The sequence below is a fragment of the Lissotriton helveticus genome, chromosome 2_1 (genome assembly GCF_964261635.1).
Source record: "Lissotriton helveticus chromosome 2_1, aLisHel1.1, whole genome shotgun sequence".
Taxonomy (NCBI): Eukaryota; Metazoa; Chordata; class Amphibia; order Caudata; family Salamandridae; genus Lissotriton; species Lissotriton helveticus.
The window spans coordinates 803406709-803418953 of NC_136059.1; the positions used below are offsets into that span (position 1 = coordinate 803406709).

Here is a 12245-nt window from a genome sequence, read left to right on the forward strand (position 1 = left end):
TCTTAGGGACTCAGAAATCTTCGAATAACCGAGCAGTGAAAGGGACTGCTTGTGTTGCTCAATCAAGGGCAGCGGTTGTACGTCGCCACAAGTGCAGATGTGAACCGCAGCTGGCGGGGTCGCCCCGCTGCTGGAATTCACACTCTCAGGCATCCTCCCCTGGCCGCTCTGGGTTTCCCCTTACTCCCTCCCAAACTTCATCCATCCCAGGCCTCCAGCTCCGCCCCCGCCGACCTCCGGAGGGTCGCCCACTCCTCCTCCACCCTTCATGTGCTGCGCGGAGTGGCCCTCACTCACAGCACAGCAGACAGAGACCTCTGCCCGCACCATGGGTCCCAAGTCCCGCTCCGGCTTCTACCTGAGCCGCGCGCTGGCGCTGCTGCTGGCGCTGCTGCTGGGGGCGCTGCTGCTGGCGCTGGCAGTGCTGGCCGCGCTCTACTCCCGCAGCCTGCAGGAGGCAGCCACGGCGGCAGGGGGCGCGCGAGACACGGGGGGCAGCAGCGCGGCGCCCCCCACGCCGGCCAGCACGCAGGACGCCCCCGCCGGCAGCACCGCGGGTGGAAGCACAGAGCGGCCCGGGATCTGGAGCCGGCTGCGCCTGCCGCCCAGCCCTGTGCCCGAGCACTACGAGCTGGAGCTGTGGCCGCGGCTGGAGCCGGACGCCGAGGGCAACTTCCTCTTCTCGGGGCAGGTGAACATCACGCTGCGCTGCGGCCCGGAGGAGCGGGGCTCCGTGCTGCTGCTGCACAGCCTGGAGCTGAACATCACGCGGGCCGCGCTGCTCGAGCTGCAGGGGGAGAGCCGCGGCCCGGAGCTGGGCATCGAGCGGCGCTGGCTCTCGGCCACCCACCACTACCTGGTGCTGGAGCTGCAGGAGCCGCTGCGGCCCGGGCAGCGCTACCGACTGCAGCTGGACTACCGCGGCCACCTGAGCCAGGCGCTGCTCGGGCTCTTCGTCTCGCGCTACACCGACCAGGGCCAGGAGAAGTAAGTGTGGGCAGCAGGAGCACTCACTCTTGTATCCGCCGAGTGCACTTTTAAAAGTTTATCTAACAGTATCAACGATTTACGCTTCCATCCAGAGCTCTCTTAAATTATTCTAAGTATTCCTTTAATGTCTGGTTTAGCCATGTATTATATTGAATATTGAGTACAGTTTAATGCAGAAGTTTCTGCTGTCATCAACATGGGCACCATTTCTACCTCACCCGTGTACATGGTGCATCCTGTGGTAGACTGCAGTGCCCGGATGGGATACGAAGAATGAGGATAGGACAGTGGCAGAATTAGCCATTGACTAGTAAATAGTACTCAGGTGTTCTTTCACAGGCCTGGTTAAAATGACAGTACTTGGAATAAAAACCTAGGTACCATTCTGATTTGAGTAATTTGAGTAAGAACTACCTCCCCAACAGGGCAGAAATGTTCCAGTAAGTGCTGACACCACTCCGGTAAAGGTACAAGTGCTTGCAGAGAAGCGCCCAAGCAGTCACATTACGCGCAAGGCATCCTTTCCGGGGATTCCCACAAGTATTTTGTCCCTGCTGAGAGGTGAAGTGCTGTATTTCATTGGAGACCTGCCTGCCCGGTCGGCAGCACATCATTGAAGTGCTGGCGGTGTCCCATTTAAAGCAGAGCCCCGCTTCCGAGACGGGCTGCGGCTGCTGCTGTCCAGTTAAAACTGGGGGTTTTCGGAAAAGACGACCGGCTGGCTTCGTTCTCTTAAAGTGTAGGACCCCTGCTGACAAGTGCGGACACTCTCCCAGTGAAATCAAAGCAGTCTTCTTAGGAAGTGCTGGCAGTGACCCTTTCACCCATTATTGCCCATTTAATAATGATAATACTAGCAGTGCTGCTAAGAAGTACATTTACTGCCCATTTAAATGACAGAAGCCCTGCTGGGGGGTGCAAGTATTAGCTCATTAAACCCACCCTGCTGAGAAGAAGTCAATTTGAACATTACACATTAAAAGGACATTCGGCATGGTGAGACATGCTGGCGCTGCCCCAATAAAGTATAAAGCCTTGCCAAAAGGTACTTATGCTGTCACATTACGTGTAAAGGAGAAACACTGAGGGATGCAAGTACTGCTCAATTAAAATATAGAATTCCTACTACCCCATGGCACCATTGGATCTTTCTGAGAGCTTTCTGTACAGTCCAATACACTCGAAGAAAAATATGGCCGCATTAAGAGATGCCCCTGCTTCCACGTTGAACGTTTTTCACCGTTCCCACCTTTATGGTCCAATTGAAATTACAACAGCCCTGCTGAGAAGTGCTAGTGCTGTTCTCTTTTATACATAGCAGTTGTGCTGCCAGCCAAGTGCACATGCTCTCTCATTTTACGTGTCATGTAGCAGTATGATCTGCTGAAAGTAAAATAGTCATTCTAAGACGATCTGAGAGCGATACTTGAAAATAATCCTATTCTGGTGAAGGAGAGTTGTTACTAACCTATTATACATAAAGAAACAACCTTTGTAAAGAACTGTCATACTATATGAAAAGTAAATAATCCTTGCTGTGACTGGCAGTTATGGACTAATTGAAGTTTGTCTTCCGTTTTGCGAAAGATAGTCTTGCCCAGCAGGAAATATTGCATCCTTTTTAGGTCTTGGCAATAATTCAGCTATCTGTTGTCGAGAGTCGTGTTGTTGACAATACATATGCTTACAGTGGGTTTGGGGTCAGTTCGTTGCTTTTAGATTTTTTGATCAGTCTCTTTTGCATACTTCTTATTGTATGGCTTTTCTTTCTCTTCTTGTATTAATCCCTGCTGAGGAACATAACTTCTTTAACATTCATCTCTGTGCGTATCTTGTATCCTTCCACTGTTCACATTCAGGAAACTACATTTTTTTCATTACTTTTAGAAGTCCACGGAAAGGCATGTGTTTTGGATCTCGCTCTCTCTTCCTCTGCACCTTGTGCTGCTTCCCACTTTACAGTGCCCTCCCCCTCGCTGTGTTGCTCTCCCACCCACCATCTTGTCATTGCTTTCCCCACATTACCAGTACCGCAGCTTTTTTAAAATTTTTTATAACTACTAGCCCTCCGTTGCACCCTCGCCTCACCCTCCTCACCGCCACCGCTTGACATTAGTGTTTACTTCTCGTCTACCCCTCTGCTGGCTTGGATCACTAAATAAAAAAAAAGATGGCTGCTGCGTCAGGACGAATACGTGTGCATGTGTGATGACACCGTAATAAGTCATCATGCTTTGCCAATGCTAGGTGGCCGCAAGTGAGAGTCATCAGACTGAAGTATCATGGATTGTTACTAGGCGTTCCGAGAGTGAGTAGCACAATTCTGCAGTACCACTGGCCGTTACTATGTACCCCGAATCTGAGCGGCACAAGCCTGAAGTACCAAAGGCTGTTACTTGCTGTCCGGAGAGTGAACCATACAAGCCTGCAGTACCACAAGCTCTTACTGGGCGTCTGAAGATCAAAAGAGACCCTGCAATGTATGAAAAGGATACTGCAAAGTGATTCAGATACAATTTCGAAAATTATAAATGTGACTATATTTATGCAGAGAACCTGGTTTCGTTGCTTTTCTAAAAGTCCTTGATTTAAGAAGGACTAAAGTGCCACATAAACCAGTTACATAGGGAAGCCTGCTTTTCAATATGCCTTCTGCATTCTTCAAGCAGTCCCTGCTGCAAGTAGAAAAAAATACCCCTATACATTGCAATGCAGTCACTTATTAGGAAGTGGAATAATACCCCAAACAGTCAGTAGCATGAGGCGAGAGATTTTTACTCCTTGGAATTCTATTGTTATGTCAAATGCTCTATCAGACAGCTGAGCAGGTAAGCTAGACCTAAAAATGAAAGACGGCAAATTAAAAGCGAGCCCCAACCCAGAATCAAGGGTATGGTTTGGGCCTGGAGCATGATCTGAGCCATAAAAATAAATTGTGATGTACACCATGCAACATAACACTTCTAAAAGTCAAAAAAGTGCATTTCTTTAACAGTGGTTTTTATTTTAGAACTTTAGATTACATAACGCCATTGATTGTCATTTATTAAAAGTGATAGTTTCTAAACATTAGCTTAAAAGGTTGTATGTCATTACAACGCGGGCTTTTACTCCGCATGCCATTACAACACAGGGATTACAACGAAAGTCGTTACAACGACTTTCGCTGGAGGGCGCTGGATAGTGGAATAGTTTAATTTTCTATTCCAACTCCAGCCCACGTTGACAGTAGGGAAGGTGTTGGATAGAAAATTAAACTATTCCCTATCCAACAGCGCCCTCCAGCAAAAGTCGTTGTAACGACTTTCGTTGTAATCCCCGCGTTGTAATGGTAGTGCGGGGTAATCCCCGCGTTGTAATGGCTGTTATCCGCATAAAACATTCATGAACCACTCCCTGCCCTGATGGCAATTGCATTGGTGACCCAAGAAGCAAGTCAGTTGGCATGTACCCTCTATATATGAACTATGTTGTTAGAGATGGAACAAAATGATGGTCTGCTGCACCATGTACACGAGAAGTATTTGTAAAGTACCCAATAGAGCTGAATTACATTAGTTTCCTTAAATGTGATGGTCAATGAAATGGATGAGCAATGGCGATTTAACAATTCAGCCATTGAATGGGCATCTTATTCTCTTTCCCTGTGTTTCTCAAAAGGAGAATACTTTGAGTTTAATTATTTGAGGATCTAAATCAGTACTCTGTGATAAGTAACTACTGTTATTACACCTCCATTGAGGCCAGGCTGTCAGAAGATGTCTTTGTGGAAGAGCACTGAAATACACTTGAATAGCATGTAAAAAGCCTATCAGCCCGCCTAAGAAGTGAAGAATATCTTCCATTTAAAGTACAGAAGTCATGCTTGGAACTGTCAATAAACTCCCACTGAAGGTGTGGCTGCTTAGCTGAGAGCTGATAGTACATTCCCATTAAAGTATTGATGAGAAATCTGAAGGTATCAAGGGCCTGATTCACAAAGGTAAACTTAAACTTTTGTGTAAGCGTATGATTGTTTTGGTATTCACAAATGTATTTTACTAGTAGTATCCTTACGACCGTGGAGTTTCTGCACATAAAAAAGGGCTGTCCTATCTTTTTATGTGTGGTTACTTCACAGAGGTAAAGATGCTACTCCCTTGGTGATTAGCAAACAGTCGTAAACCTACACGCATTTGTATGCTCGCCTTTGTGAATCAGACCCATGGCTTTTAAAGTGTGTCCATCAGCTGCTTCCCTATAAATATAGATTTTTTATTACAACTCAAACAAAAGTTGTTATTGCGCATGCAGAGCCCTTTTACTGCAGCAGCAAAGTAGGATCGATCACACGGAACCGTAAGATCAGGGGTCTCATCCTGGTTTTCTCAAACTTTTAGTATCCAAAAGTTATGATATATTTGCAAGTTGCTAACTTATAAGAAAGAGAACCCACTTCATGACTACTCGGAAGGTCTTATAAAGACTAGCCTGAAAAAACTGTGAATGTTCTGGAGAGGCATGTGGTCTACTTGACACACACAGCTATTTATGCATAAACACGTATACATTAATGCTCTTCTGTAGTATTTGACAATGCATGCTGTCTTCAAATTGGTTTAGCAGAATACGTCTGGAAACTGAAAACGCTTTTATGTAACACCAGATAGAGCAAAGAGCCTAGGCAGATCACACCATGGCTCACTGTCTACTGAGAGAGCGCAAACTGACCTAAATGTATGAGTGCATCACACTTACCTGTAGTAAGCACAAATCATGAGGAGAAATGCCATGAGTGCTAGTAGTATCTGCAATTATATTCTGAATGTATAGCTAATGTAGAGATTTAAGTAGAAATGGAACTAATACAGAAATGTGTGACACTATATGATTTTATTAGATGTGATTATTCCTGAATCCATGTCGTGTAGCTGCTAAAATGTAAGATGGCATGTGGTTAAACGCAGAATGTGGTAGGCCTCAGGGCCAGAGCTAGAAGGGAAGGGGAAGGTGTTTCTTTTCACGACATAGATTGAACTAATGTTTTGGCTATTGCATTAATGGGCCATGATTTATAGATGTGTTTACTGAATAATAGAATAAGAGTATTAACATGCTTTAATTAATGAAGAAGTTGAATGCTATAATCATTATGAGAAATGTTGTAGGCCTGAAATGTTTTAACATTGATTTACACGTACATGTCTGGGCCGAGAAATGTTGCGAACCTTTTTGGAAGTCTATGAGAGTTGGGTTCTTGGCTGCAGATGTCTGTCTGCAAGAGAAAGGGAGGATCCGATTATAAATAATATGAATAGAGGTCTGTTCAGTAGACGGCCCAGACATGGAGGAGGGTTCCGGAATGTTTTAAGGGGTATCAGCGGGCCGGAGAAGAGTCTGAGAAGCAAGGTCAACTCCAACGTATGAGGCCCAATACAAAGCAGCATGGAAAAAGCCAGAAGCTACACCACGTGAGGGGCGTCTCACGAGGGGCGTCTCAAATGTTGTTGACTGTTTTGTATTAGGGACAGCACCCCTGGGTGGAGTTAGAGCAGATGCCTGAGGACCCTTTAGAGAGCGGATGGGTAGGCAGAGAGGGGTCATGACTGGAGAACTATAGGTTTTCACCAAGAGACTAAGAGTGAGTGACTTCCCTTGGGGGTCATTCACTGCTGACACTTTTGTTAGGTTGAGACTTGGTTAAGTAGGGATACCATCTAGAGCAGGGTAGGGACAGCCTAACCTGTGTGTTTTCCTCCAACTTAAATGAAGGAGAGATATGCGTCAATGCTGATAGCTTTATTATTCTTAGAACTTGTGTTGGTAATTTCCGTTGCTCGTCTGAGGGCTTTCAGAGAGCACATGTATGTAGTTGGACCTGTGTATCTCGTGAATCTCATTCTGAGATGCCTGTATTTGCAGCTTATCCTATCCTTACAATAAACTTTTGAAAGCTAGAAGTTGTTTGTGATCTTTTGGAGCGGGGTCCTTTATTGGGTGTACTAACTTGGTAGCAGAGGCACTTTCTTCCTTCAATGACAGGCAACAAAGGTTCAGTCGACCAGATCGGGGTTTAGATCAATAGTGATAAGGTATCGATCAAAATCTCGCCCTTCCAGTTGGTAGCTATAGAGGATGGTTGCCTTCTTGAGGACGGTGACCTAGGCCAGGTTAGCTTACCCCAAGGCCCCTAGAGATCGATGATCGGAAGAACCGCCCGCTGAAGAAGATCCGGATGACGTGAGACAGAAAAAGCAGCAGTATCGGTCGAGAGTGAGTATAAAGGGTCATGCGTGTTAGATTGCGGTGTTTTTGTATTGTATCTATGTTGTAATGTCTGGCGGAGTTGAATGTCTGTAGAGTGACTGTGGAACAGGTTGTGAGCGCGCGCAACCGGTGGAAATCTTAAGTTCAAGGAGAGCTTAAGTGGTTCGGGTGTATCGGACACCCAGAGTAATTGTCAAATAGTGTGAAGGGGGTCATGAGGTACCATTGATCACCCGAAAGACCGAGATAGGGGGAACGTAAGAGTGAGTGCGTGAGTAACGGACGCTGGTCGGAGGTTACTGTGTGTGTAAGCAACCTATCAGAGAGACGATAGACATTTCGTCAGTTGTGTTGACAATTACATATAGACTGTGGACGTACAGTCGAGGGAAGTGACCGCTTGGTCGGAAGTAGTCATTTTTCGGTGTATGAATGGGACGCATGCATGACCGGGAGACGAGTTGAGAAAGGAGGGGTGCTGCTGCGAAGCGGAGAAAAGTGACGTCAGGAAGTGTCGCGCAGTGATTGGCTGACCGGAGAAAGACCGCGCTGTGATAGGCCAGCTAGCAAAGACGTCAGAAAGTGTCGCTCTGTGATTGGCCGACCGGAGAAAGACCGCGCTGCGATAGGCCAAGTTAGCAAAGCCGCGACAGGATTGGTGGATTGTCATCAGGAAGTAAACAGAGTAGCGAGGCTGGATATTGTGCGCATAATTATGAAGTGTTTTAAATGGTTGAGAGCGGCGTTTAAAAAAGAGAAGCGGGGATCGGATGAAGGGGAAGAAGCCCCGCCGGAGGGTACGCCGGCTCGTTACATGGCAGTGAATGTTGGGCTGCATACGATCCTTTGGATATCAGAGTGGAGTAAGATTACGGAAGGAAATGAGGAACTGACGTTCCCGAAGTACGGGACGTTCAGATTAGAGGTGTTACATCGATTAAAATCAGTCATGACCTCAATGAGACCCTTGCCTAGACCGACCCAGTTTGAAGCCCTTGATGCATGGATTAGGGCAGCGCATGAAAAAAATATGAACAGACGACAAGAAAGGGTGAAACGATCGGTAAGGGCAGTGCAGGATGCCAGGTGGGATGCGGATGCTAAAAGATGGAGAGTGCATAACATGGAAGTAAATAAACTGTACCCGGTGTTAGAGGTGCCCGGAAATAAAAGCCCCCTAGAAGAGGATGATGAGAGCGAAACAGAGGACAGCCTGATAAACAGATTATTGACAGACAGGCCACCCCCGTATAATAGAGCAGGGGGAGAGGTCGAGCATAGTGAAAGAGAAAAGGGGGGCAATGCAGGAGAGCATGGACCGCTTCCCAGTTCAGAGTGGGATCCTGAGGCAAAGAAAGAGCTGTCCCAGCCTAGTCAGGTGCAACAGGTAGTCGGGAGGTTTGTGGTACAAAGAGCGCCGGAAACGGAGCGCGCCACATCCTACGGATTACCAGCTGCACTACAGGTACCTGTTACCATAGGTCCTATAGTATCGATATATGACCCAGAGAGAGCAAGAGGGGAAGAACGGGTACGGAAGGACGGAGAAAGAGCAGAGACGGCAAGGAGGAACGATACGATTAATTCCCCAAGTCAGATGCCGATACCCAGAGAGTGGAGCACCCCGATGCACACAGCAGGGGATCCAGGAGGGGACCCTGAGGGCCCTAGATGGCCAGTGGATCTGAGGGGATCTGGACGAAAATCCTTTCAAGAGCTAAATGAGTACATGAAGAAGTGGGATGAGGCAGTGGAGGCTCATAAGAGCATCATAGCTGCAGAAGCTGAAAGGGAAAGTCAGGACAGCCGAGCTCGGACTCACTGCGGGGCTGGGGAGAGCAGCCCGGAGTGGGACTGGAGAGAGAGAGATAGTAGGGGAGTCACCCATTGGGCCCGGAGTGGGGATAGAACCGACCTGGAAAACGGGGGCCCCGGGAGTGGAGGGGTGGCGTGCCCAATACTCAGTGAAGGGGAGAGGAGAGCGCAAGAGTACAGAAACAGCTTTAAGTGTCCACACTGTGTGCCCGGCACCAGAGAACAGAATGGGAGTTGTGAGAGGTCGCACCATAGTCCCTGTGATGACGGAAATGAGCGCAGCCCAGGGAATATGGGGAACCAGGAAGGATCGTATCGGATACTGAGCGATACTAGGCAAAGGGAGAGTAGCGACCAGAGGGAAAATAACAGAGAGGCGTACGGCGAAAGGAGAGAAGCAGGAGAGAGTGGGCAGAGCAAGAGTGGGGGTAACAGGCCCGTGTTCCATCACCTTCCAAGATCGGATGGCCGAGCATGGGACCTGGAGAGATGGGAGCAAGGGAGAGCACTCATTAACTCTCCCGAGCCCAAACGTAGAGCTCGGAGTTGGGATGGTAGGGAGACCAGTGAGCCCCCTTCGAAAGACATATTGCGAGCTGAGATAAAAGCTAAGAGACTCGATGTCGCCAGCTTAAGGTCAGACCTGGATGACATGGTAGATGGTACCCTGCCTTTAGAAAGAATGGAAATGTATGAGCAGGATGAAATACTGTATATGGCAAAGGACATCACTCGAAAAGCGAGAGCAATCCATGAGAAGTTAGTCGAACTAGCAGGCAAATATATGGTGGACCTGTCAAGAACCAAAGCATTACAGGGTAACCACAGGCTACATTATACAGATCGAGACCTAGATGAGAGGAGAACGATTGGGCTGAAAACGCACATAAGGGAACTGATCACGGGAATAAGGACATGGAGGGCACTAGATAAGTGGGAAGAGAGGTGGTCCAAGAAAGGGACCGTCAGGAGAAGCACGCTTGGTACGACACCAGGAAGGCTGCAGGGAATAGAAGCATACCCTTTGCGTGAAGTCGCAAATGGGAATTATGTGCATGTCCCTTGGAGTAGGGGAGATTTAGCTGCTTTTACCACCTCCTTCCCCAAATTGCGGGAAAGCCCAGTGGAGTGGTACAAGCAAGTTGAGAGATTTGTAAAAATCTCAAAGGTCCTATGGATAGATCTGAACACGCTGTTTGACATTGTAGTACCAGGAGATCTGTGGACAGCATGCAAGGTTAGCGCTGAGTGGCCCACAACGGAGCCGGAGAGAGATGCTAAGACTAATGGGCCGTCCGAGATTGTGATGGCAAAATTCGAGAGAGTGATGACTTGGCTGAAAGAGAAAGTGCCAATGCAAGACATAGATTGGGTCAAAATAGACCGAACCAGACAGGAACCCAAAGAGACAGTCCACGAATATTATGAGAGATTGCTGAAGGCGTTTAAACAGTATAGCGGCTTGGATGTAATGGATCCAAAAGACATAGGGCAATTTGTGTCCAAGTTCGTCCTGGGACTGAGACCGGATATTAGTTTAATGATTCAGCAACACTTGATTTGTTGGCAAAATAGACCCCTAGATGAAATACTGAGATATGCTAGGTACTGCTGTGATGAGATAGACTCCAAGGCTAAGAAACTAAAGGAAAAATTGATGGTGGTACAGATGCAGGCAGCAGGGAAGGGGGGACAGCAGCAACAGCAGCAAGGAACAGGTACAGGAGGAAAGAAGCAGTACAGTCAGAACAAGGGCAATGAGGAGAGTTCCACCTTTAGACCCAGAATAGACATAGCTGCCTTGAAGAAAACGACTAGGTGCCACCAGTGTAACGAGGTGGGGCATTGGAAACGCGAGTGTCCCTACAATGTAGAGATAGGAGAACAAGAGGAAGAGGAGGAAGAGGTCCAGAGAGCGCCTACGAGAGGGGTGACGCCATACCAGGGAAAGGTGCTCAAAGGGGGGGGGGCCCCTCCCCGAGCCCAGTTCCCGCAACCTCCCCGAGTAGGGAATATGGGTAAGACCTATAGACAGATGCCCCTGTTTGTAGAAGGAGAAGAGTGCTATTATGTGGACCCATTAACCGGACAGAGAGTGGAAAGAGAAGACTGCACCCTCGGGGCAGCCTTGGAGGTGGACCAGAGGGGACCCTATGTCGAAGCAGAAGTAGCAGGGTGCCCCACGACCTTTCTGGTGGACACAGGAGCCACTAGGTCCACGATCAGATCAGCTGCAGTTCCAGACCTGCCCATGTCTGGAGAGACCATACAAGTGGTGGGGGTCGCAAACAGGAGAATAACCAGCCAATTGACAGAACCGGTACAGGTGAAAATAGGGAAGTACAGCGATGAGCACCAGTTTGTGGTTTGCGATTCAAGTCCTGTGTGTCTGCTAGGCAGAGACCTGTTGTGTAAATTGAATTGTACAATATACTGTACACCTCAGGGAGTGGAGGTATTGACCAATGATGATGACGCAGACTTCAAAGTTGCAAACTCAAGAATATGTGTGGAGCTGTACCCTACTTTGACAGTAGATGAGCTCCCCTGGGACTTGAGAGAGACAGTGGCACCAGAAGTATGGGACTTCACTGGGGAAGAGATTGGATTGGTCAAAGGGGTGGACCCAGTGAAAATTGTAGTGAAACCGCATGCTGAGTTCCCAAGAACACCCCAATATAAATTGACTCCAGAAACGATTGCAGGCATAAAACCCGTGATCGAGTCCATGATTAAACAGGGAATACTGAAAGAAATCGTGGGTAGTCCATGCAACTCCCCGATTATGGGTCTGCAGAAACCAAATGGGAAATTCCGGATAGTACAGGACCTCCGAAAGATTAATAACATAGTCGTTTCGTGTTGTCCAGTGGTACCGAATCCATCAGTGATACTGTATCAGATTCCATTCCAAGCTGAGTGGTTCACTGTGATTGATCTTTGTCAGGCTTTCTTTTCGATCCCTCTGGACGAAGAAAGCCATTTTCTTTTCGCATTTAAGCTGGAAGGTCGCGTCCTAACATGGTGTCGTATTCCTCAGGGGTATACAGAGAGCCCATCGATCTTTAACCAGCTTTTGAAGAAAAATCTTGAAAGTCTAGTGCTGCCCCAGAAGTCAGTTCTGGTCCAGTACATAGACGACCTCCTCGTGGCGTCAGAAACAGAAGAAGCTTGCAGGGAGGACTCCATTGCTT

General features: G+C 47.8%; 1 protein-coding gene across 1 annotated transcript in view; it reads left to right on the forward strand.

The window, feature by feature from the left end:
• The first annotated feature begins 320 nt into the window (after nt 1-320).
• The window catches only part of LVRN (laeverin), a 663539-nt gene continuing 651614 nt past the window's right edge, over nt 321-12245 (forward strand). Inside the window, exon 1 of the mRNA XM_078675542.1 lies at nt 321-987. Coding sequence (XP_078531668.1) covers nt 329-987 — 659 coding nt within the window. The 5' untranslated portion in view covers nt 321-328. The remainder of the gene's footprint in view (nt 988-12245) is intronic.